This window comes from Sminthopsis crassicaudata, chromosome 3 (genome assembly GCF_048593235.1).
Source record: "Sminthopsis crassicaudata isolate SCR6 chromosome 3, ASM4859323v1, whole genome shotgun sequence".
Lineage (NCBI taxonomy): Eukaryota > Metazoa > Chordata > Mammalia > Dasyuromorphia > Dasyuridae > Sminthopsis > Sminthopsis crassicaudata.
Genome location: NC_133619.1, coordinates 382469311 through 382497041, shown reverse-complemented (window position 1 = coordinate 382497041; position 27731 = coordinate 382469311). Strand labels below are relative to the sequence as shown.

Here is a 27731-nt window from a genome sequence, read left to right as displayed (position 1 = left end):
TATTTTACTTTGAAATATTAATTTCCAAAAGAATCTGAATACGTTAAAGTATTAAATACTAAGATGCTTGCAATTTTATTTAAAGTAATTTATATTTGGGAGGTTGCTGTCCAAGATATTGAGATAATCATGAAGCTATTTAATTTTTGTAACTATTTTTTGTGATAAACTCTCACAAATGTGAATAGTTATGATTAGTATATTCAAAATCCTTCTAATTTTTTTTGGAGGTGGTTCTCAGGTGATTAGAAAAATAATATGCACTAAAGAGTTATCTAGCTTGGTAAGTTGTATGACAACTTTGCTAATGTTATAGAACACAACTTTAAAAATGATTTTATTCAAAGGATGTTTGTAAATATATGTGTATATATGTGTACCTCGGGGCATAGTTTTAGAAACTTCAGGAATCTGTGATTATATGTATGTGGTTACCATCTCTAGTACCTACACATGCCTTATATCGCTGTATATTTTTCTTAAAAATAGATATAGATTTAACAATAAGATAAAGTTATATAGTGATATATATATAAAGTATTTCAAAAATTATATTATTTTTAGAGAAATAACATTTATTGTGATTAGTAAAGAAACGATAATAAATGAAGTATTAAGGAAATCCTTAACACTTTTTATACTTTTATAATTATAATTACATAACATTTATATAACATTATAATTATATATAGTATATAATTGGGATCTTTCTGTTGGGGGTGAAAATAAGAAAGATTTTCAAGTTGTTTCCTGTTTACCCACTAAATAATTGTTAAGAAACAAACAACCCTTTCTTGATTTCTATCTTAGGAGCTCTTGAGTTTGAATTGTTGGCATTTCAAAGGATTAGACTTTTCTTGGATATTTTTACCCACCATTTCTTCATGAAAGTTCACCAATAGCATTTAAGAGTTTCATTTGCCTTTCATTTTATATTGTACATTTCAATGTTAATCATGCAAGTATTAGGTTAGCTTTTACTACATAATAGAATCATTTAGAAAGTTTCACCTAATGACTTTCAGATCTCTTATTATCCTAGTTTCTGTGGTAAGAATGAAATTCATCTGCTTCTTTAATTCTAAACCTCAAGATAGTAGCATCATTTCTTAAATTACCATTTACATTGTGGTGGAAATTTTCAAAACCTCTCTGTCAGGCTTCACTGAAGTGAATATATAAAGTGTTGGCACTTTGAAATTTTGACCTTATAATGTGTTGGATGACTTTCCTTTTTCCCTAGGATATGGTTTTTATTTAGTTCTGTGAAGTGTATACAAAACGTTAATCATATCCACATACCAGGTTATAAAAATATTTCCTCTACCCATTTTTCTGGTTATAAATGAATCAAAACTTTTCTTAAGAGTGATAAAAAAAACCTTTTTATTACCAGAGCCATTTTAAAAATCAAAATAGCATTTTATAAAAAAAAATAAAATAAACTGGAAGTGTATGCTCTTACAATACACCAGCATTGCAAAATGAAGCACTATTTTTCAACTTCTTAGTGAGACTAATACCAATATTCATTTGTATCATGCTGAACTGCAACTACAAGGCTTATTGCAAATTATTTCAAAAAGAATGTTGAACTTGTAGAATAAATGCTGAAGAGCATGCCAATTCAAGCAGGGATTTAGCTTTTAGTACTTAGACACAATAATCACAGTGGGTTAACATTAAGATGGTACCCTGTGGAGCTTAGATATTGGAGATTTAATCCTTAGCTATGAAAAGCTTTGCTTATGAAGGTTTGTCTATGGTCTTCAATATTTTTATGTTTGCTTTTGCATAAAACCTTAGGATGATCAATTTTGCTTTGACAATTATGTATAATCACACATTTAGCAAGCATTTCCTATCTGAAGTGGTGATTTCCCTTAATTCTCTATCACTTCTCTCTTTCCCCTGGGGGAAAAAAAAATGAAATAAGAAGAGTATAATGGGATTATTTTAACATTTGAAAGATAGATATATGATGCACAGGCTGATTTGATAAAAAGTGTTTTTTCCAAACTGCTGCCCAAATTTAGGATTAAGATAAAGTTTGGGGTTTTTTGGGGAGAAGGGGGGTTATTTGTTTCTTTATTTGGTCTTGCTCAAGTTCTGCTCCTGTAATTCTCCACTCAGGGGCTCAAAAGTTAGTTTTGAGTGAGTTGATGGTTGAGAAACTTAAAATTCTAACACCAGATATGAAAGGCATTGTTTTTTTTTTTGTTTGTTTGTTTTTGTGTTGTTTTGTTTTAAATACTGGATAGGAGGTGGGGTTATTATAATATTAACTGACATTTATGTAGTCTTTTAAAGTTTATTAATACTTTGCATATACCCTCTTATTTGAACCTCACCTCTTTAAGTAGGTATCACAAAAATAATTATTATAATAATCAGAATCACTATCATTCCTATTTTATGGAGAAGAACCTGAATCTAAGAGAGGTTAAATGACTTTCCAATGGCTACGAAACCCCAGTGTCAATGACAAAATTTAAGATCAGTTTGTCTTTTTCTTCAGGGCAAGTATCTATACATCATGCCACACTGCATCTGTTAGGAAAACCTACTTAAATTACATGCTATATGTGGATTTTACTTTCTAGTGTTTATTTGCTATATGGATTATTTTAACATTATTATTGTGATTGGGAAAGTTCTGTTTGCCATATATTCTGAAGTACAGAAAATGACAAATCATAATGTTTACATCGTGGTGAGCTAATCACAATAATTGTACCTATATTGTGAATGCAATTCGGGATAATCAAGTTTTCTGCAGATTCCTGGTGATTAAATAGATAAGAAGAAATAATCTTTTTGTTATTGTTATTGTTTCCTTCCCCTTTCTCTAGTTAATCACAGCTGCCCAGATGATCAGTTTAAGTGTCAGAATAATCGCTGCATTCCCAAGAGATGGCTTTGTGATGGGGCTAATGATTGTGGTAGTAATGAAGATGAATCCAATCAAACCTGTGCAGGTAAATTTGTGTGTGTGTGTGTGTGTGTGTGTGTGTGTGTGTGTGTGTGTGTGATATGCTTTGACTCAAAGTCAGTTTTCATAAATATACAGATCTATAGGCTCAAACCAAGCCAAACATGGCCAGTAATGAGGATGTGATGAGTATAATTTTTAATGCCTCCAAGATTACAATACAAATACATTTTATTTAATCCTTGTGCTGACTCTGTTTTCCAAAGTAATTTTGGCTTTTCTTCATCTTTTCACATGTAGCCCAATTATAGTCTAATTGTTGATGCATTATTTGGAAAAGACTAAATTTCCCTTGGCTGTTAAAAGTTTGTTGTTATGCTCTGATAGAAACCATTTCACTAGTAAAAGTCCAAATTTAATATTTTCCCCTTGAATAGCTTTATGAAGTTTTATTTTCTTGCAATATTGTTTCTTTGTTTTCTTTTTTAAAGATTTTAATTTTCAAAACCTGTCCATAGATGATTTTCATCATTCTTTCATCATTGCAAAACCTTATGTTTCAAAAATCTTTCCCTCTCTTCCCCCGACCCTCCCCTAGAAAGCCAATGAGCCAATATATGCCAAACCTGGACAATTCTTCTTTTCATATTTTGGCATGTTATGTTCTTTTTTTTTTTTTAATTAAGTCCCAAGATCACTAATATATTTATGTTTTCATATAATCCATCCCTTTACAGTGAATTGTTGAATATATAGTTAGTTTCTCATTGCATAGACATTTACAACCTACAACATAGATTATTACTATTTTGTGCTGAACAGTCCTTTATAGATAAAGATTGAAAAGTAATGTGGAATACCATTAGATCACTGCTTTTCTTTCAATGCTGAGTGAAAAGCAATTCAGAGACTAGTTCCATCAATACATGAACCTTCAATATATACACTGTTGTACTTTTAAAACTATAAAATGTTTGTTACATGAGAATAATTAATAGAGTGGCAATGAATTCCCTCTTTTTTTCCAAGTTCTCCTAAACCATTTCTACTCTTTACTTTTAAGCTTGCTGTATATATGTATAGATAATCTAAGTACGCATATGATTTGTCTTTGTTTTTTTGTTCTGTTTTGTTTTCTCCTTCAATTGGAAGCACACCTGTATCCCAACACCTGAAATTTTAGTCAAGATTTGAGGGCAAAGGGAAAGAGTGAAAATCATCTGGATGCTTCTGAACAACATATTTAACTTTTTTATTATCTAATTTGTAAATTATGAATGATACAAACAATATCAATACATATATGCCCTATAAAATATATGAGATCACCCTCCTTATATGTATATATGTAATATATGTATATGTAACATACATATATATAATTTAATGATTCTTTATACTTGAAATGGATCCAAGAAGAAATGATCTCTGAAGGAACTTTCCTATTATAGCAATATGGATAAATACACAAATTGCCTTATTCCACTTGTGTAATAAGCAACATGTTATGTTCATTTCCTGATAATGTGTGTATACCAGTTTGTATACATATTTATCATATTATGCAATTTATATCTCCATATGATATATGTATATAATATATAAAGAAAAAGAGATTATATTATACCATGGCATATTGTAATTGGAAAGACTCTCCAGAAGTCACTAAATCTAGCATCCTGACTTTAAACATTATTCCTGACTTATAGATGAGACAATAGGAAAGTGAAATGCTTTATCCAAGTTTATATAGCTATAATTGGTGATGAAATGAGAATTGGAACTCAGTTTTCTTATCTTCCTTTAGAATTCTCTTTCAACTACTCCATACTTTTAGCACTCTATATTTTGTGATCATATACATGAACTGATGCTGAGTGAAATGAGCAAGACCAGAAGATCTTTATATACTTTAACAACAATTCTGATGGATGTGGCCCTCTTCACCAATGACATGAACAAAATCAGTTCCAATAGAGCAGTAATGAATTAAACCAGCTTCACCCAGAGAAAGAACTCTGGGAGATGACTATTGAACCACTACATAGAATTCCCAATCCCTCTATTTTTGTCCTCCTGCATTTTTTATTTCCTTCACAGGCTAATTGTACACTATTTCTAAGTCTGATTTTTTTTTTTTTTGTACAGCAAAATAACTGTTTGGACACGTATATTGTTTTTAACTTATATTTTAACATATTTTACATGTATTGGTCAACATACCCTCTGGGGAAGGGTTGGGGGGGAAGGAGGGGAAACATTGGAACAAAAGGTTTTGAAATTGTCAATGCTGAAAAAATACCTATGCATATCTCTTGTAAATAAAAAAGCTATAATTAAAAAAAAATAAAAATCTTTACAAAAAAAAAAAAAAGAAAAGAAAAGAAATACACTATCTTTTCCCATTAGAATATTAGTAAATTTTTTTGTTGCTTTTAAACTCTTAATTAAAAGCCACTTATTTTTCTTGCTGTTGTTTGTTTTGTTTTGTTTTTAATTCTGCAAAGACTAGTATTTTCCTTGTAGATGTGAAACATCCATTTTAAAACATATTCTGGGCTGACAATACTAAGTGCAATTCATTTTTTTCAATTCTATTGAAAATAAAAATGTGTTTTTCTATACAAAAAAAAAAAAAAAATTAGGAATTATTTTAGATTGGTTAGCTGTCCAAAAAAGCATAAGAATAATGCTCACTTGTAACAGCAAATAGAGAAATCAGTTCTATCTGGTGAGCTTTCTAGTACATCACAGCATTGCAATACAACCCCTAAAAGGAGTGAAAATTGCTTTCAGTGAGTTCGAGCACTCTTTTTAGACATTGATTTTAAACAATTAGAGCTAAGATTTACCACACAACACTGGTAATCCTGTTAGTATATTTATGACACCTGGCTGGATAAGTGTTTTCCATTTCTTTTTATAAAAAGAAAAAATAAAGTAGGAGAAGAAAAAATTAGGAATAAAGATAGAAAAAAGCGAGCAGAGAAGCATAGATTTGAAGAGGACCAAAGGTAAGTTATTTAGTTAATTCTGTGTATTTTTCCTAACTTGGAACATTCCTTTAAAAAAAAAAAAAAAAAAAAAGTCTAGTTATTAATTCATGAAACTGGAGTTAAAAGTAATTTTATCAGTTTACTGTAGTAGCCCTCTTATTTTCCAGATGAAAAAGCTGAGGTTTAGGGATCGTAAATAATTTCTTTAATGTTTCTCAGATAAGTTTCATACATGGAATTTGTATTCTATTCTAAACTCTACTTTTCAAGAAATGCCTTCAGTAATACATTTCAGTGCTCTTCAATCATCAGCATTAAAATATTCTTTGTATCTAAATAAAGGTTTTGACCAGTTAAAATTATTTTCTTTTAAAAACTATTTTCCCTGTTATTTTTTCCTCTTATTATTAATGGAACTTATGCTTAAGTTTCCCCATGTACTTTATGTATTCCTGATCCAGAGACTAAGGAGAAAGGAAGGGAAACTTGAGTTTACAATACCTGTTTCCTTAAGATGGATATAAACCATGAAGAAATTTGTCATATTTTAAATGCAGTGCAGTTTTGAGAATGTCAGAATCTTTTCTTTTCCTTCCTTCCTTCCTTCCTTCCTTCCTTCCTTCCTTCCTTCCTTCCTTCCTTCCTTCCTTCCTTCCTTCCTTCCTTCCCTTCCTTCCTTCCTTCCTTCCTTCTTCCTTCTTTTTCTTCCTTTATTTTCTCTTTTTCTCTCTTTCTTTCTTCCTTCCTTTCTTCCTTCCTTCCTTCCTTCCTTCCTTCCTTTCTTCTTCTTCTTTCTTTCTTTCTTTCTTTCTTTCTTTCTTCTTCTTTCTTTCTTTCTTTCTTTCTTTCTTTCTTTCTTTCTTATCTTTCTTTCTTTCTTTCTTTCTTTCTTTCTTTCTTTCTTTCTTTCTTTCTTCCTTCCTTCCTTCCTTCCTTTCTTTCTTTCTTTCTTTCTTTCTTTCTTTCTTTCTTCTTCTTTCTTTCTTTCTTTCTTTCTTTCTTTCTTTCTTTCTTTCTTCCTTCCTTCCTTCCTTCCTTCCTTCCTTTCTTTTCTTTCTTTCTTTCTTCTTTCTTTCTTTCTTTCTTTCTTTCTTTCTTTTCTTTCTTTCTTTCTTTCTTTCTTTCTTTCTTTCTTTCTTTCTTTCTTTCTTTCTTTCTTTCTTTCTTTCTTTCTTTCTTTCTTTCTTTCTTTCTTTCTTTCTTTCTTTCTTTCTTTCTTTCTTTCTTTCTTTCTTTCTCTTTCTTTCTCTTTCTTCCAGAACTCCTTTAGGGCAGAGAATTTTTATTCTCCCTTTGCCTTCATATTTTAGCTGAAATTGTATTGCAGAATATTGGTATGCACTAAAAAAGTAAACTAAGATGTTAAAAATCTTTTAATAAATATTGATTTTTTTAAATAGGGGACATAGAAATAGTGAGACTTCCCAGTGCATCTAAATTAGGATTTAACTTATATTTTATTGAAATAAAAGTCTTCATTATGTGGAAGTGAAGAAAACACGAAATTCAGAGGTCTTTTAGAATCCTAGCTCTACTATTTATAACATTGGAAAAGTTTAATTATTTCTATAAGTCTTTGTTTCCTAGTCTAAAAACCTAGAAGTTGCCTTAGGTAATCTTTTGATTTAAATAATCTCTAAAATCTCCTCATGATCTACTTTCTATAATCTGTGTTGTATAAATACAATTATTTGTATAAAATAAGATATGTAAATCAGAACTTTCTTTGATGCTTTCTGATTGTTATATTGGAACTCTTCAAATTTTTTATTTTAGTAATATGTTCTTGTGCTTTTTATGTTTTATTTTTCTCTCTGATTGAAGGGCCAATTATGTCAGTTATAGCACTGGTAAAGATATGAGCTTTTGGATATGTAAATATAATGCTTAGTAACTATTAACTTCTATAATTATTGTCAAGTGGGTAGTTTTGGGTTCAGGGGGTAGAAAAATGGGTCAGGAGGACCTATCTTCATGAGGTTGGAAACAATCTCAGATACTTACTAGCTATATGACCCTGTGCAAGTCACTTAACCTTGTTTGTTTCAGTTTCCTAATCTGTAAAACAAACTGAACAAGGAAATGGCAAATCACTCTAGTATCTTTGCCAAGAAAACTTTCAAAGTTGGGTCATGAAGAGTCAGACATGGCTGAAACAGCTAAACAACAATAACAATTATTTTCAGCATTATCAGTCTAGGAAGAGTATAATTATATAGGCAGAAAACATTTTGCTGTAAACTGCTTCAATAACATTATGAATTATATTTAATAAAAAGATAATTCATCATCTATCCATTGTGCTAGTTTTATGCAAGTTTAGAAGTGACATTTCCTGTTTTTGAAAAGTGATGATTAGAAATGGAAAGTGCTAAAGGAAACTGGGAGTATTAAATAATTGTGACATAATAAAAGTTTTCTGACAATCATATATATTCATTTGAAATAGGTCATAGATATGAAACAATTTTTTTTTTTAATTACAAATCTAGAGGGACTATCTTTCCCATGTTATATTATCTTTGTGTTTCTATATTTCCCTTTTCTATAAAGGAGTGGTGAGTTAAGGGCAGTGTCACATAGGTTCAGTGAGTCTCCCATATGGCAGCTATTCTATTAATATCATCATAGAATAGGAAAGGTAAGCTTTCCTTGGTCAAAATCACTTGTGCTGCAAAAATACATAGAATCTGCAGTTGACAGTATCATGCAGTTTAAAACTTGAAAGGATTTTACAAATAAGATAAGCCAACACCTCCCCTCCAGTGGAGTACAAGTTGGAAATGTGACTCTGCTCCAGTACCCTCTTAGTTTAATTTCCATGTTGGGATATAAAGAGACAGTCACAATTCATTAAGTACTTAATAAAAGGAAATTTAACCTTAACATATCATAGAAAGGACTTGCAACAAAGATGTAGTAACATAGATTCATCTCCATCAGAAAATGACTAGATCTTAGATCATTAAGTCAGGGTAATCTGGCAATTTGCATAGTCTTTAGTACATACCAAGTCCAAAAGGACCACTTCTTTGTTGCTGGAATTTTTCTGTGCTCTAGATGACTAGAAAGCTATGATGAGGAAGCTAGGGCCAGTAATTCTTAGGGCTTATTTTATCCTGATCCTATGCCATATTAGCAGGAAGTAGGATAGGGTGAAATAAAGAAGGAAGTTGCCCTTATCCTATCATTTTTCTAAACCAATGTAGGCTTGTATTGGAGTTAACTACTAATTGATTTAGAGGTTGTGTACACATTGTGTTTACATTAATTTTCTGGAGAATTCTCCTAGTTTTTCATTATAATTCCTATGAATATATCTGATTTTTTCATATTTTAAAAGATCTAAGCATAAATAGCCTGTTTTATATTACAAAGCTATTCAAATATATGTTTAATTGCTTCAGTTTATTTTATTTGAATATTCTGGCACATGTCATTTATAGTGCTTTTAGCTGAGGCTAGGAGACTTATGTCTGCTTATATAACTGAACAACATGAGACCTGAATGGGATATTAGAGACCAAACAATTGAGTTATTTCAATTGAAAAAAAAAAAAAAAAACAAAAATTGAAGCCCAGGGAAGAAGAATGAATAGTTTAATGCCAGATCTATTACTATGAAACAGGTACTCTAGCCTCCCCATTTGGTACTATCTTTACAATAAATAAATATATGAAGAATCACATATGCTTTTGTCAGTTTGGGAAGCTAGTTTTATGAAGATAGATTTAACCCTTTTTTGTCTTATTGGAAGGATAAGCAAAGCAAGGGAAGGAAAATTTGGAAATAAATTATATACATTATTACACAATGGTCACTATATCTCAAATATATAGAGAACTTTGTCAAATCTAGAAGAATATGAGTCACTCCCCAGGAGATATGCAGGCAAAGAATATAAACAAGTAGTTTTCTAAGGAAGAAATAAAACAATTTATAGTTTTAATGATCTATATATAAAATGTTCTAAATCATTATTGATTAGAGAAATGCAAATTAAAATAATTTTGAGATGGCATTTTATATACTTATCATGTTGACTAAAATGATTGTCAACAAAGTAACAGCTATTGAAAGGGATGTGGAAAAATTGGGACACATTCACTGTTGGTGAAACTGAACTGATCCAATCATTTTGGAAATTATGTCAAACAATTTATTAAATTGTCTTATTATATCCCCTTGATCCAGCAATATTGTTTCCAGCCTCAAGATTGTAAAGCCCAGGCTAGCTCCCTGGAGGCCTCAGGATCAGCCAGAGTCAGGATAAGTAAAAGTCCTTGGTCTTTAGTTGGAAAAGCAGGCAAACTGCCAGGAGTTTAGTCAAAGATCTCTTCTGAATTCTGGAGTCTAGAATCTCCACCTTTCTCTTCCTCTTCCAGCCACCAAGTGAGTCTGGCTTGTCTCACCCCACCTTCTAATCCTTGCCTAAGATTAATTGTATACACCAAACATTGAACCAGCATGGAACAGTGAGAAGGGCCATTTTCCCAAACATATGCTAATAGAGTCATTGTCAAATAGGTAATTATCATAAGTGCTCAGTTGTCTGATTCAAGCATAACTTTTAAGAGTTTCAGCTCTTTATACAAGATGATTAGGGGAAAAAAAATAAAAGAATCCATATGTTCTAAAATATTTAAAACAGCTCTCTAGAAATTGTAGAGATGAGAGCCATCATTATGGGGAATGGTTAACCAAGTTGTCATATATGACTGTGATGGAATGCTACTGTGCTATAAAAAATGATGAGCTCAGTGATCTAGGAAAAACATGGTTAGACATGGACAAAATAGTGAAGAAAAAAATGAGCAAAAAACATGAGAGCATTGAATAGAATAATAAAAATAATGTGCAAATTAATTTAAAAGGGCATGTTAAGGAAGACCCTATCTGCATTCAGAGAAAGAACTGATAAATAGTAGTATGTATAGAAAGATTTTACATATACATACATATATATCAACATATTGTGCTTAATTTTAGCCATCTATAAGTTGGGAGATTGGTAGAAAAGAAAAAGGGTGGGAAGAAAGCTCTATCATAACTTTATTTAGTATTTGGAAAAAATAGTGAATTATACATAATAGATTTGCAGTGTCATGAATAATCATATTTTTTCTAATCTAATATTTTATGGGCATAATTTTTTGTTTAAATTCAGAATAAAATTATCTTTTTTTTTTCCTAAAAAGGAAAGAAAGGAAAAGGAAAGGGGAAGTATTTATTAAGTTCTTAGTCTGTGTCAGGCACCTATGCTAAATGCTTTACAAATGTTATCTCATTTTATCCTTACAACAATATTGTGATAATGATACTATATTGCCCCCATTTTGTAGTTGAGGAATCTGAAAGGACAGGCTAAATGACAGCAAGTATTTGAAGCCAAATTTTTAACTTAGGTCTTTCTGTCTCCAACCCCAATATTCTATCCATTATACCATCTAGTTGTTTATTAGATAAATAGTTGCCTGCTACACATACGAATTATGTGAATGGTGCATAGACATGTAGTAGTTGTTAGAGGAAGGATCAGAACTCAGATCTTTCTTATTCCAAGCCTAGTGGTCTATCTACAATACAGCATGCTGCCTCTATATTCTATCATACATAGCATACAAAATGACTATATTTAGAGATTGAGAAGTAAATTAAGTACAGAGGGAAAGACAAAAGATTTATATATATTTGGGATCATCATCATCACCATTACCATTACCCTTGTCATCATCCTGTTAAATCCCTTTAATTATAGATAAGAAACTAAAGCAACATTACTTACCCAAAATGACAGAGATTTGGGCTTCAAAATTTGGGTATCTCTGATTACAAATTTCTTGCTTTTCTTCTTCATTATATGATGTTTTCTTCCTGTAGTTGATTCTTCTTTATTCCTCATCATTTTACTACTTGTGGTCTTCTAATCAACCCAATGAAAAATTTATCTTTGTTCATTAAAAGTTGGTGAGAAATTATAACAACTATTTATTCATTAGAGTGTGTTAGAAAGCCACATTTCTTGCTAATGAATTCATATATTTTATTTGTAGATGCCTACAGGATTACTGAATATGTCATAATTTTAACAATCACAATAATTGAAGAGAAAAGAATTTGCACCTTATTGAAGACAAACTAGCTTTTAATTTCAAAAAAGGAAATTATAACTGGAAATATTCTATTGTCAGAGTAGTAGAATGTACCTAATAATGGTCATAAGTAAGACGCAGGAAATTTTTTGTCCATATCTATTCTAAAGTTCTTTGTTTTTAATCTATATCTATTCTTTCAATTTTACAGCTAGAACATGTGAAGTGGATCAGTTCTCTTGTGGAAATGGACGCTGCATTCCCAGGGCTTGGTTATGTGATAGGGAGGATGACTGTGGTGACCAAACAGATGAAATGATATCTTGTGGTAAGTTAATGATAAAATAGAATAACACTAGCAGAATGCTTGTCTGCTAGAAGATTCCACCATGGCTATTCTGGCAATGTACAAATAAAATGAAGTTTTTAAGTGTTACTTTTTAAAAATTATTATTACAAGTCAAAAATGTTACTTTGTATTACTTCCTTCAAAGACCCAAAACTATTCTAATGATATGTTAAAATGTTATTATATTAATGAGGCAAGGAACATATTTTTATTTAAATATATGGAAACTAAATACAGCAAAATTTATTAGGAATTGCCATTTAAAAGGTTAAAAAGACATTTTATGGCCATTACTTAATAAGTGCTTGTTGATTGGGAATCGATTGCATGACTATGGGTCCCAGTATTATTGCTGCAAAATAATGATCACAGGAATGTTGTATCAACTACTTCAGGGCAATAGTCTGTAAACTCTAAAATGCTGTAAAAATGTCAACTATGTTATAAAGAGATTTTCCATGTAAGCTTGATTTTTATTATTGGAGTGCTCAGGTGTGTCATTGTCATGAGCTCCCAAGGAAGTAGTATCTTTAAAATTCCTCAATATTGTACCTTATGTGAGGTTTATCCTTTCTAGGTTCTCATTTGCCTCAAGGAAACATTTAGGTTAGGGCAAAGGACATACATTATGTTTTATGTTTATATGCTTTCCTATTTGTAGGTTAGTATATACTAGTGACAGGATTATGGTACATCTTTCTTGCTTATGGGAAATCCAAACTAGATATATTCCTACTTCTCCCTTCATAGCTTACTGTATTTTCAAAGAAGGTTACTGTCTCTTCCCCCTTTAAAGGAAAAAAAAAAAACTCTTCCCAAATTTCTGGCTTGACACAAATGAAGATGAAGAAAGCATCTAGATTTTGTATTTATTAGCTATAATTTTTTTCTGGTAAATTTATTTAATTTTTTATATACATTGTTTTATGAATCATGTTGGGAGAGAAAAATCAGAGCAAAAAAGTAAAACAGTAGGAGAGGAAAAAAGAAGTGAACATAGCATGTGTTCATTTATGGGTGGGGTACCCCAAATTGACTACTCAGAGATCTCTCAAAGTAAAGGTAGAAAGTTTTTATTAGAATCTTGTAAGTGGGCACTCCTCACTCTGTGTAAGTCAGAATGAGAAAAGCCAGATCCAGAAATAAAGAGCGTGGTTAAGTAGACAAACAATACCCAACCCTTCCCAAAAGACCCCCTTAAGCAAAACATTTTGTCTTATTTGGCTCTTGCAGTTACTTTTCCCTCCTATGGCAGGTGGGGGTGATGAGGGGCCGACTAGAAATGAGGTAAGCAAGCAAAAGTTACAGTTTTAAGATCACATGATTTCTAGGAAATGGAAACAAAGGCCTAAGGTTTCACCTACTTTAGCAGATAGTCTCTGAGAAACCACATTGCTTGCCTCCACACACACACACATTTACATTGTCTACTTTGTTCTTTTTTCTGGATGCAGATAGTATTTTCAGTCCAAAGTATATTGGGTTTGCTTTGGGTCACCAAACCCCTGAGAAAAACCAAGTTTTTCATAGTTGATCATGGCACAGTCTTGCTGTTATTGTATACAATGTCTTCTTCATTCTATTTGTTTAGCTCAACATCAGTCTTTGTAAATCTTCTTAGGGTTTCTAAAATCAGCTTATTCACAATTTTTTTTTAAACAATAATATTGCATAATCTTAATATACCACAATTTGTTCAGCCATTTCCTAATTGATGGGCATCTACTAATTTCTCAATTCTTTGCTACCACAAAAATAGCTACTACCGACATTTTTGCACATGTGGTTCCTTTCCCCTCCTTTATGATTTTCTTGGAATACAAATCCAGTAATGGCACTGCAGGGTCAAAGGGTATGTATGCACAGTTTGATAGCCCTTTAAGCACAATTCCAGATTGTCTTTCAGAATGATCATTTCACAACTCTACCAACAATACAATCCTTTCCAACTTATCGTTGTTTTTCTGTCATCTTAGCCATTCTGAGAGATGTTAGTACCTCAGAGTTGTTTTAATTTGCATTTCTCTAATTAATAGTAATTTAGAACATTTATTAAAATAACTATAAATGGTTTTAAGTTCATCATCTGAAAATTATATATTCATAGCCTGTGTCCATTTATCAACTGGAGAATCACTTGCATTCTTATAAATTTGACGTGATTCTTTATATATTTTAGAAATAAAACAGAAACACTGGCTGTAAAGATTTTTTTCCAGCTTTGTACTTATCTTTTGATCTTATTTCTGTTGGTTTTATTTTTGCAAAAACTTATAAATTTAATGTAATTAAAGTTGTCCATTTTGCCTTTAATTATATTCTGTAGTTCTTCTTTGACCATAAATTCCTCCCTTCTCCAAAGATCTGATAGGTAAATTATCCCTTGCTCTCTTAATTTGTTTATGATATCATTCTTTATGAACAAAGAATGTACCCATTTTGACCTTATTTTGGTATGGGGTATGAGTCTCTAAAATTATTTTCCATTTTCCCCACAATTTTTGTCAAATGGTAAATTCTTATTCCAGGTGCTGAAGTTTAGAGACTAATCAAATAGTAAATTATTATATACTACATTATAGATTATGCTATTTATACTATAGATTACTATAGGCTTTTATTATTATGTCATGTGTATCTAATCTATTCTATTGATTCACCAACCTCTTTCTTAGCTAGTACCAAACAGTTTTGATCACTCCTGTTTTATAATACAGTTTTAAATGTGATACTGCTAAGCCACCATCCTTTGTATTTTTCCATTAATTCCCTTCATATTACTGACTTTTTTTTCTTCCAGATGAATTTCGTAAACTAGTTCTATAAAATATTTTGGCAATTTGATTAATACGACACAGAATGAATAGACAAATTTAGGAAGAATTGTCATTTTTATTATATTAGCTTACCCTACCCATGATCAAATGATATTTTTCCAGTTGTTTAGATCTGACTTTAATTGTGTGACAGGTGTTTTGTAATTGTGTTCATATAATTCTTGAATTTGTTTTAGCAGGTAGATGCCCAAGTATTTTATTTTGTCTATGGTAATTTTAAATGGAATTTCTCTTTTTATTTCTTGCAGATGGGATTGTCATTAATACATAGAAATGCTGATCATTTGTGTGGGTTTATCTTATATCCTGCAAATTTGTTAAAACTGTGAATTTTTTCAGTAGGCTTTGGATGCTTTTCTAGGATGCTCTAAATATATCATCATATCATCTCAAAGAGTGATAATTTTATTTCTTCATTGCTTATTGTAATTCCTTTAATTTCTTTTTCTTTTCTTATTGCTAAAGCCAACATTACTAGTACAATGCTAAATAATAGTGGCAATAATGAGCATCCTTATTTCACCTTTAATCTTAATGGGAATGCATCCAAGTTCTTTCCATTACAAATAATGCTTTCCATTACAAATAATGTCTTAGATATATCCTACTTATTATTTTAGAAAGCTCCCTTTATCCCTATGTTCTCTAGTGTTTTTAATAGGAATTAATGCTGTATTTTGTCACAAGCTTTTCCTGCATCTATTGAAATTATCATATGATTTCTCTTAGCTTTGTTATTGATATGGTCAATTATGGTAATAGTTTTCCTTATATTGAAACAATTCTGCATTCCTGGTATGAATCCCACTTGGTCATGCGGCATTATCCTGATGATAAGTTGCTGTATTCCCTTTGCTAATATATATACATATATATATATATATGTATATATATATATATATATATATATATATATTAAAATTATGGCATTAACATTCATTAGGTGGATTAATCTGTAATTTTCTTTCTCTGTTTTGGCTCTTCCTGATTCAGGTATCAATGCCATATTTGTGCCATAGAAGGAATTTGGCAGGACTCCTTTACTTATTTTTCCAAATAGTTTACATAGTATTGGAATTAATTGTATTTAAATGTTTGATAAAATTCACTTTTCAATCCATCTAGCCCTGGAGATTTTTTCTTAGGGAATTCATTAATGATTGTTCTATTTTTTTTCTCTAAAATGGAACTACTTAAGTAATTTGTTTCCTCTTCTGTTAATCTGGGCAAATTAAATTTTTGTAAATATTCCTCCATTTCAGGTAATTTTGTCAGATTTGTTGCCACAATGTTGCACAAAATAGCTCCTAATTATTGTTTTAATTTCTTTGTCTTTGTTGGTAATTTCACTCTTTTCATTTTTGATGTTTGTGATTTGGTTTTTCTTTCCTTTTTCTAAAGAAATTGACAAAATTGGGGCAACTAGGTGGTGTAGTGGATAAAGCACTAGCCCTGAAATCAGGAGGCCTGAGTTCAAATCTAGTCTCAGACACTTAACATTTCCTATGTGTGACCCTGGGGGCAAGTCACTTAATCCCAAATACCTCAGAAAAAAAAAAAAAAAAAGAAATTAACAAAATTTTATCTTTTTTATGGTATCTGTCATAAAACTGCTTCTTATTTATTATTTATTAGTTTAATAGTTTTCTTAGTTTTAATTTTATTAATCTCTCTGAGTTTCAGAATTTCTAATTTGTTATTTAATTGGGTAATAAATTTAATTTGTTCTTTTTCTTGCTTTTTTAGTTGCATGCCTAATTCATTGATCTCTTTCTCTATCTTATTCATGTAGCTATTTAGAGATATAAAATTTCCCCTAAGGACTGTTTTTGCTGCATCCCATATATTTTAGTATGTTATCTCATTATGGTTTTTCTCTTTGATGAAATTATGGTTTGTTTATGTGATTTGTTATTGGACCCACTCATTGTTTAGAATTAGATCATTTAATTTCCAATTGGTTTTTAGTCTATCTTTCCCTGCCTATTTATTGAATATAATTTTTATTGCATTGTGGTCTACAAAGGAAGCATTTACAAGTTCTGCTTTTCTGCATTTTATTATGACATTTTAAAGCCCTAATAAATGTCTCTTTTTGCATAGGTGCCATGTACTACTGAGGAAAAGGTTTTTTCCTTTCTTTTCCCTATTCAATTTTCTCTAGATGTCTATTATATCTAGAATTTCTAGGATTCTATTAAACTCCCTAATTTCTTTCTTGGTTTTTTTTTGTTTTTGTTTTTGTTTTTGTTGTTGTTGTTGTTGTTGTTGTTTTTTTTTTTTTTTTTTTTTTTTAGTTTTGTTTTGTTTTGTTTTTGTTGTTGTTTTGTTTTTTTCTGGTTAGATTTGTCTGATTCCTGAAAGGGGAATATTGAGGTCCCCATCTAGTATAGTTTCGCTTCCAATTTCTTCACAAAACTGGCTTAAAATCTCTAGGAATTTGGCTGCTCAACCACTTGGTGCATACACATTTAGTATCCTTACCACTTTATTGTTTATGGTATTCTTTATCAAGATTCCTTCCTTATCTCTCTTAATAAGATCTTTTTTTTTAGTTTTGCATTATCTGAGATCAGAATTGCTATTCCTATTTTTTTTAACTTCAGCTAAAGAATTATAAATTCTTTTCCAGTCTTTCACCTTTACTCTATATGTGCCTCTTTGTGTCAAATGTGTTTCTTGTAAACAACATAGTGTAAGATACTAATTTTTAATCCATTCTGCTACTCACTTCATTTTTATGGGAAAGTTCATCCTATTCACAGTCATGGTTATGATTACCAGCTCTCTATTTCTCACCATTCTGTTTTCTCCTCTGTATATACTTTTGTATATACACAAAATATTTTCACCCTGTTCTTAGTTATATATATATATATTTTTTACCCTCTCCAGCCACTACCTTATCTCCTGTCACCCCTTCCCTCTTCTCTTAAATTTTTCCCTAGTGTTTCTGCCTTCCTTTCTACCTTTCCCTCCCTTTTCTTTCCTTTTTCTTCTCCTACTTCTTTATAGGGTTAAATAAAGTTTTACATTCTAGTGAATGATTAAGTTATTTTTTAGAGCCCAAACTGATGAGAGCAAGTTTCAGACAATGTTAATACCCCTCCCTTCTTTCCCTTAAGTGTAACAGATAATTTGCACCTCTTCATGTGAACTAATTGTCCCATCATCCCTCCCCTTTCTTCCTTTTTTTCAGTACTGATCTTTTTCCATCCCTTAATGTCTTTTTCTTTGATGTCATCACATAAGGGTCCATTCATAACCATGCCCTCAGTCCATGTGAGGAATGCTTCCCTCTGTCTGTCCCAGTGCCATATATAATGCTTAAGAGGTACAAATAATGTTTTCCTATTTAGGAATGTAAAAAGTTAAACTTTTAAATGATAAATATATATTTTTTTCCTGTTTACTTTTTATGCTTCTCCTGTTTGTAGATTACATTCTCTGTTTAGTTCTGTTTGTTGTTGTTGTTGTTGTTGTTGTTGTTTTTTAATGAAAATGATTTAAAGTCTCTTGATTTAAGATCTATCTCCTTTCCTGAAAGATGATGCTTAGTCTCATGATGTAGTTAATTCTTGTTGCGATCTTAAGTCTTTTGCCTCCTGGAATATGGTATTCTACACCCTCCAATTCTTTATTGTAGAAGGTCCTTCATATTTGAATTGTGTGTGTATGTGTGTGTGTGTTTGTGTGTGTGTGTTTCTGACAGATTACAGTATTTTTCCCTTGAGATTGTAGTTCTAGTGTTTTGTAACAATGTTCCTTGGAGTTTTTCTTATGTGATCTCTTTCTAGAGGTGATCACTGAATTCTTTCAATTAGTATTTCCACCTCTGTTTCTAGAATATTGGGGAAATTTTCCCTAATGATTTCTTGAAGAATACTACTATCCAAGCTCTTTTTTGGTCATGTCCTTCAGATAAGCCAATAATTTTAAAATTGTTTCTTTGGGATCCATTTACCAGTTTGGCTGTTTTTTCAATGAGATCTTTCTTTTTTTTTTCTTTTCTTTTTTTTTTTTTTCCCCATTTTTTCATTTATTTTAGTTAGTTTGATTTTGCCTGTCTCACAAAGTCATTAGCTTCCATTTGCCTTGTTCCAGGTTTTAATGAGTGATTTTCTTCATTTATCTTCTGTATCTCTTTTTTCCATTTGGTCAATTCTACTTTTTAAATGGTTGTTTCCTTCAGACCATTTTTTTCCCTTACTTTTCCCAACTGTTGATTCTCTCAAGCATACCTATCATTTCCTATCTCATTTTTTCTTCTGCCTCTCTTATTTGCCTTTTATTGGACATTTCCAAGAAATCTCTTTGACTTGAGTCAATTTATTTCACTCTTTGAGATTCTGTCTTCATCTGAGTTGGTGTTTTTGCCCTGTTCTGTAATAGTAATTTTTAATAGTCAAGGATTTTTTTTTCTTTTGGAGTTGAGCTCTCCTCCAGGAATAAAGAAGGTACTGTCCCAAACCACAGGGTTCCTTTGTGTTTGTAGGAAGTAGCTTTGCCTGCTCTGTAGAGGAAACAGCTGGGAATGGAAGCTTCCCCACTGCTCTGCTCCTCTCCTGATCCTGACCAAGGGTGTTAGGTTTTCCCTGAGCCTAACTGAGCTGGGCTGACACCCCTGTAAGACTGACCATTGTTTAAATTTTTCAGTCTATCTTGAGCTGGAGAGAGGTTTCCTTCCATTAGACTCTTGAGAAGCTTGGTTTTGTGAGGGTTTCAAGAGAAATCATCTTCCTGGGTTTACTCTGCTATTTTGGTTCCACCCCCTATCAGCTGTAATTAAGCATTAGCTGTGTGATGCTATTAGCTGGAAAGAACAGATTTCTCTTCTCTATCTCTTTCTCCCCTACTAAAACAGAAGGGAGATAGACCCAATAGTAAGCATCTCACAGTTTAGCTAAGAATTAGGTAGGCTTTGTTCTAATCTGCTTAGTGGGTTCCAGGAAGAAGCAAAGTAGCAGCCTCACTAAACATCAGCCACTTATCACTGATCTCTGTCCTTCAAAAAAGTTTAGAATGCATCTATCCTATAAAAACAAATGCAAGAGTACCCATGGAGGTGGGGTACAAGATAGACAGAGGGGCATTCTATTAGGAGTTACCATTTAACACTTCAACGAATTACCATGCTTCATTATTATTCACAAAATGAAATCTTTTCCGGCTTTTTCTTTCTACAAATGCTAGTGACAAAATAAAAAATTATTTGTGTTTGTTATCACTATGACCTTGCTCATTTAGAAGTGGCAGGAAGTCAAAGGTTTGAAATTATAATAATACTCTGCACTAAGTTAAAAAGAACTAAGTATTGTGTAGTTTCTCTCCTTTTTTATTGACTAGTCTTGTCATCTAAAAATTATGTGAATAGACACACACAAACACACACACACACACACACACACACACACATATATATATATATATATATATATGTAGATAGATAGATAGATATAAATATATGTCTATTCCCTACTATCTGAGCTCCTTTAATCTTTTCCATACTTCCTAAAATCCTTTTCCTTGGATATATCTTGCAATTTATACTTTAGATGTGTTTTATAGGCCTGAGAGACATAATCCCAATTTAGACAGAGTCCCATGAAAACCAAAATGGGAATAAAAATTGAGTCTAAGCATTTTATTTGCTGTATCATTTTCTTTACTTTTGGAATAAATTTTAAGTAACTGCAAAATCACTATGAGATACTTCCTTCAATTAAATATACACATATGCATACATATTTTATGTGTATATATATAAATATGCACATATATCTACACATATATGTATACATATACATATAAACACACAAACATATAGACACAGAAAAGGACAAAGTATAACAGAATTTTAATATTTAGGTGTAACCCAAACAGAGCTATAGCTATCAGTTTTAGACCTGGGATCAAGAAGCATACTCTTTGCAAATACCACAAAATATGTCCTTAAAGTAACCTTTAATTAAATAATGTGAAAATCAGACATTATAACATATTCTATTAAGAATTAGAGAGATAAATATAACTAACAATGTCTTCAAATAGCAGCTCTCTATATTTACTGATTATTTTTTGTCTATTAGATACTTAGATCAGTTTTTCCCCCATGATACTGAAAAGTAATTGTATTTATAACATGTAAATTTAAATTTAATTCTATATTTTATTCTATATAATTATATTTACAAGTATTATATTATATAATTATATATTATATTATACTTTTTATATATATATATATATGTTATCCATATGTTATATATATATATATTGTATTACAGTTTATATTTTAATACTATTATTTTTTTATTGTCGTTCTCTCTAAATTTTGGTGCTCTAGAACAAACACTCATTGTCCCTTTCTAATTATAACTCAGAGTTAAAGTAAACATAGAATCATAGAATTATTGATTCTAAGAGAACTTCTAATCCCTTTACTTTACACTTGAGGAATTTGAAGCCCTGAAATGTATAGTTATTTTGTGAAGGACTATAAAAGGTAGGTGATAGTCAGGCTTGAACTCAGAACCTTTGACCCCATATGCACACCTTTTTCAGTTGCAAAATAGTAAACTTTATTTCACTTGAAAATGAATTTCACAACATCTTCTGGTTTCATAAGCTTTATAGAAACATCAAAAAATTGGCTTTTATTTTGAATGCCTCAAAATTATTTCTGATACTATAATATGCCCAGATAAAAGAAATTCTTTGGCTGGAGGATTTAAAAAAAAATATTTTGGGAGAATTTGATAGTATAATGAATGGAGAATAAGTTGATGACCAGAAAAACAAAAACAAAACAAAATAAAATAAAACTAAAACAAACAATAAAGTCAGCTGAGAATGGAATTTTGATGATCAATTTATGTAGGAATGGTCAGTTCCTAGAGAAGTGGGTAGACAAGGAGACAAAAAATTGAATTATTCAGAATTCAAATGGAAATTTGGAGAATACTAATTGAATATATTATAGGGGATTTGGTTATAGCTGTGATTGCTCACCTTGGAGTTCCCTCTTATTTATGACAGCTACATTCACATAAGGATAATTTGTACCAGACAGGCTACTTAGTAATTTAGCTAGCCTTTTAAATAAAGTTAATTGAAGATGTGAAGAGAGAATTAGGAACGGGATAGTCCTCCATACCAATATTTGTGTGCTGATCTTCAAAACCCTTTAACAGAAGAATACTACCCAATTTAATCTCCAAACTCCTTTTTCAATTCTCTAAAATGCTGTTTTAGTTATTCTGATATCAACATTTCAATTGAAAGTTCCCAGACTGCTTTAAGATGAAAACTTTTAATAGCTACTAATCACTTTTTAAATATATTGTGAATCAACATTCCCTAAGAACTAATTTAATTAGTTATTTCTTCTGATTTTCTTATTTTTCTGAATTTCACTAACATTTCTTTTCAGTTACTCAGGCCCAAAATCTCAAAAACAGATTATTTTCACACAAGCTTGATGCCCTATTAGTACCTAATCTTTGACTATTCTATTTCTGCTTCATCTTTAATATATTTCCTTTTTTCGGGTCTTTCTGCTTCTTGTCTTTCTTTAATTCTGTCCAGTAATACACAATGAGGGTAGTTTAATTTTCCTAAAATGTTTCTATAGTTATATTGGTCCCCCACCCATAAATTTTAATTTGCCTATTTTATTGCTTTTTTTTCAAATATGAATTTATTGCAAAAGCCTCCTTGTTTCCATTGTGGCTTTTAAATAGTCAACTATTTCCCAGTACCACTTTTAAGGCTATCAATAGCATCATAAGGCTGTCTACCACTGATGTCACAACACATAGCCAGTGCTATATCTAGAATGTATTTAAATGATGTCAGAGAAGATTCTGGCCAAGTATTGTGACTTATATATTGAATAATATTAAGAATATTGTAATGGATAACACTTCCATTTTTTAAAATAGTTTTTCAACTTCTTTCCATGTGTGGATGATTCAGGGCTTTGATGATCAAGGTTGAGGTAGAAGGTGTTATATCAATATGAGTTTTGAATGGAGACTTCCATTGTCATTCTTAATCAATTCTAGTTAACAATTATCATGGAGATTATATTACCAACCCTGAATAACAAATCTATGACACCTATTTTAGGAAGGCTATGGCAGACACTGGACAAACTTTTCCATCAGTGATAAATTTATCTTTAATCTCATTAGAATTGAACTTCAAAAGCATAGTGGTAAAGAAGATGGAGGCATGATCTAGCCATTATAAGATAGCTTCTAGTGTCAGATTCATGTCAATCAAATGAAGTCATTCCTTTCCCAGCTAAACCCTGTGAGCCAAGAATATCTCTTTTAAAAGGAAATTTAAACTACTTGACCTGGAATTCAGATCCCTTCATAACCCCCAACTTGCATCCCTATCTCTATTGTTTTCATTGCCTCATATTCAGTTTTCTATATTCTGGCCAAACTGAATAGCTTATCATTTCCCAAAGATGCTCCAACCCAACCCTTACACATGTCCATCTGTTTTGTTATTGTTGTTTTGTTTGGATTGTTTTACTTCTGAGCCTTTTTCATGATGATTGCTTTATGTAAATTGTTCCTTACCTCCTATCTGCTTGTCACAATAATAATCATCTTTAAAAACCCAGCTCCAATTCTACTTCCTTCATGAAGCTTTCCCTTTAGGTAAGAATGATATTTCAGTCCTCAAATTTCTAAGGCCTTTAGCTTATACCTATTTTAAGATATTTATCAAATATAACCTGATATTTTAGCTATATCCTTTCAGTTAGAATATAGCTCATTAATAACAAGGATCATTTCTGAATCATCTCTGCATTTCTTGATAGCTTGAACATAATAGACAGCCAAATTTTTAAAATTTACATATATATATATATATATATATATATATATATATATATATATATATATATATATATATATATATATAATATAAGACTGTGGCTCAGAACTCCTGCTCATTTTACCTACACTTGGGGCTCAACAATCTGAATGTAATGAATTTGTAGATTTACTTTCAGGGTATTAGTTCCCCTGGAAGCATCAGAGGGTGTTTAAACAACTATTTAAAGATGTCAAAAGAACAGAAAACTGTCTTGTGTTTGAATCGGACTAGCACAGATATATTTATAAATCACTTTTTCGTGTGATTTACTTTGTCCATACCAATGTAGTGATTTAGTAAAATTACCTGTAAAACATACATTGGTAGCTAAGTCTGACCTTGATTTATATATTGCAATGGGCAGGCCCAGTGTCTGTTGCCCTTCTCCTTTTTGGGGGGAGATTTAATTCTCTCCATTTATTTATCTCTTAGTCTTTGTTTCTCTATCTCTGTTTCTGCCTCTCTGTCTCTGTCTCTTCATCTCTGTCTCCCTGTAGCTCTTTCTCTCTCTGAAACTATTTTTTGGTTGGTCTTTAAGTTGTAATATGTATCATAAGATTGTTTTAGCTCCTATCACTTTCTTCTTAGCTATGGAACTTGTCATTAGAAGAAAGGTGAACTTTGACAATAATAGAAAAGTTAGAAGAAGAGGGAGGTTTGGGGAAATAAGATTGGTTCAGTTTGGTACATATTAAGGTTAAGATGTATATAGGATATACAGTTCAAGATGTATAATAGGCAGTTGGAGATGAAAGACAGGAGTTAAAGAGAGTTTAGGGTGAGATAAATAGATTTGATAATTATATAGAAATGGTAATAGATTAGAGATGATAATATAGAGATAATAATAGAATATGTTTGTATCTTATAAGATCACCAAATGAAATAATATAAAGAGGAAAGAAAGCCCAAAACAAACCCTTGACCCCCAGAATTAGTGCTTGTAACCTGGATGAAGTTGCCCACAGGATTTGAGGAGTGTTTTGCTAAATAGAACTTAGAGAGGTATAATGTCAGAAAAACCTAAAAAGAACAAATTATCAAGAAAAAAAGAGCAAAAAGCAATGTAAACAACTATAGAAAGCTGGAGGAAGATGAGGACTGACTGAGAAAAAGCCATTAGGTTTGGCAATTAAAAGAGCAATGATCATTTTATAGAGAACAATTTCTGTTAAATGATGAGTTTTGAAACCAAGTTGTTAAGAAAAGAGTGTGCAAGTATAAGTGTGTCTGGTTGGCAACAATCTCTTTTACTGCCAGTCATTGTTTATTTTCCTCTTAGTCACTATATTGAGAAACGCAACACTTTTTTTTTTCATGGTCTTCTTTCTCAGTTATCTGTATTCTGTGTTTTTCTGCTCAAGCTCTTTGGAACTTTTCTTCTAAAAGCATTTTCAATGGCAAAACTACTTTTAAAACTAGTAAGATTCTCTGGAGGCTTTCTGCATATAATATTCATTCTCAAAGGCTGTTCATGTGGGGATCCCGCAAAGCTTTCTTTGCATGCTCACTGTATATGTTCCAAATTGATGAACAATACTAATTTTAGAAAGTACCTTTCCCTCTTCTATGAGAAAAAGAACATTTTGTTCTATGCATTCAAATATGAGTATCATTCCTATTACAAATTATGAAGTGGAAGTATTGAATAAAGCTCCCTGCTTTAAAGTGCCCTTGACTTCATCAGTATGAACACAGAATCAAATCATCAGTGGATTTCTATAATAGTACCTATACAAAAACTTGAATCATTTTCACATCCATTTGCCAGTATAACAAGTTAATTACACATTCAAAGTTGAGGTTTTATGTGGGCAAATAGATGCATAATTAGGAAAGTCCTCTGAGAATTCAGTCTTAATCTTTAAACCATCTTTGAACTTCTTAGTATTCTTCCCTTGCAAAAATGAGGATCTGCAAATTGGTGCTGCATCCAAGAGGGAACAGGTGCAAACTCTGAGGCCTGAGTAAAAGATTCTTCTTGTGTTAGATTTGAATGATTCCTCTTCAAGGATAAGACCCAGGGTAATGGCCATGAATACTCAAATGCCATCCCAACAAACATCTGACTTTATAGCTGTGTTTATACTTGAAAAGCTAAGAGGAGAAAAGAGTTGATTATCAAGATAATTAGAGTTCCCTAAGCTCAGTTTGTCTCTTTATTCAATATCTCAGACAAAGGTTCTTTGGAGATTGGGAGTGCATGTAGGCTGCAGTATGTGGATAATTGGTTCCATTCTTCACTACACTTTGCATGCATATTATTTTATTTTAAACAAATTCAAAGTCTTCGGAGCTTTTTGTGTTCCAGGTTGCTTATTTTATTTAACTTGCATTCTTTTCTTTTATTTAAAAGTTTAAAATAACATGATATATTCTGAAGGTTCATTTCTGAAAACATATCCAAAGTTTGATAAAATAAAAGAATGAGAAGATAACTAAAGATTTAGAATGGGCTGGAAGTAATAATCCTGATGTTTTATTTATTAGAAAGATACTTAAAACACATAGAGACAGTTATATTTCCATCCCAAATTGTTAGTACACTTGTAGCCTGAGCTAAGAAAAAAAAAAATAAGAAACAGTACTAAAAAGTTAACTTTCAAAAAAGAAGTACCCTGGGGAAAAGAAAAAAAGGCAGAAGGAAATGCTTTTTCCCCCTATTAAAAGAATATAAAGTATAACTGATTTTTATAAAAATTATAAGAACAATAAAACTATATCTGATCATGGTATTGATTTCCATTTTTATATCATAAGAAAGTATGGATATCAGCATAAATGTTTAATATATTGTCACATATTAAACTACATTATGTTCCTTTAACATAAATGGACAATATAATTATATGTTGTTAATGTATATAAATGTATATGGACACTTACATATATATTATACAAGAGAATATATTATTTGAACTAGATAGATCAGGAATTTCTATGCTTTCATGTGTGTATATATACATATATATGTATATCTACATATATATGTAGATATACATATATATGTATATATATACATGTAGCATCCTTATTCATTTAGTACATGGAAATAGCTAAAAAGTTTAAAAGTATAGAGTTTAGGGTATATCTAGTTTACCCCTTCTTCTTCCTTTAAACAGATGGGAAGAAGGATGTACAGAAAAGTAAAAATTTTTACTCCAGGTGTTAATGGTGGAACTATATTAGTACCTATCACTTCTACTTTCTCCCATACTCCTTTGCCTCCTTTAAATACAAAGCCTGAATTTTTTTAGTGTATCTAGACAGTTGTTTTAGAGTTGCTATTTCTCAAGAATCTATTTCATGATTTTCATTTCCCAATACCATGATCCAAATGATTATTGGGGTGAACTAGTTTTCTGTCTTTTTATTTTAATTGTTAAACTATATTGAACATTATAAATAGAAATACGAATATTCTCTTTTTTAAAAAAAACTTTCCCCTAAGTGGAAAAAAACACATCTATCTTTTTTTTTTTTTTATATATATATATATATATATATTTTTTTTTTTTATAATATTATCCCTTGTATTCATTTTTCCAAATTACCCCCCCTCCCTCTATTCCCTCCCCCCGACGACAGGCAATACCATACATTTTACATGTGTTACAATATAGTCT

At 31.0% G+C, this 27731-nt stretch overlaps 1 protein-coding gene across 3 annotated transcripts in view; it reads left to right on the top strand.

The window, feature by feature from the left end:
- LRP1B (LDL receptor related protein 1B) overlaps positions 1-27731 on the top strand; it is a 2473587-nt gene that overhangs the window by 1577072 nt on the left and 868784 nt on the right. For all 3 annotated transcript variants that reach the window (XM_074301983.1, XM_074301982.1, XM_074301981.1), the window contains 2 exons: positions 2853-2978; positions 12233-12349. In XM_074301983.1, coding sequence (XP_074158084.1) covers positions 2853-2978; positions 12233-12349 — 243 coding nt within the window. The remainder of the gene's footprint in view (positions 1-2852; positions 2979-12232; positions 12350-27731) is intronic.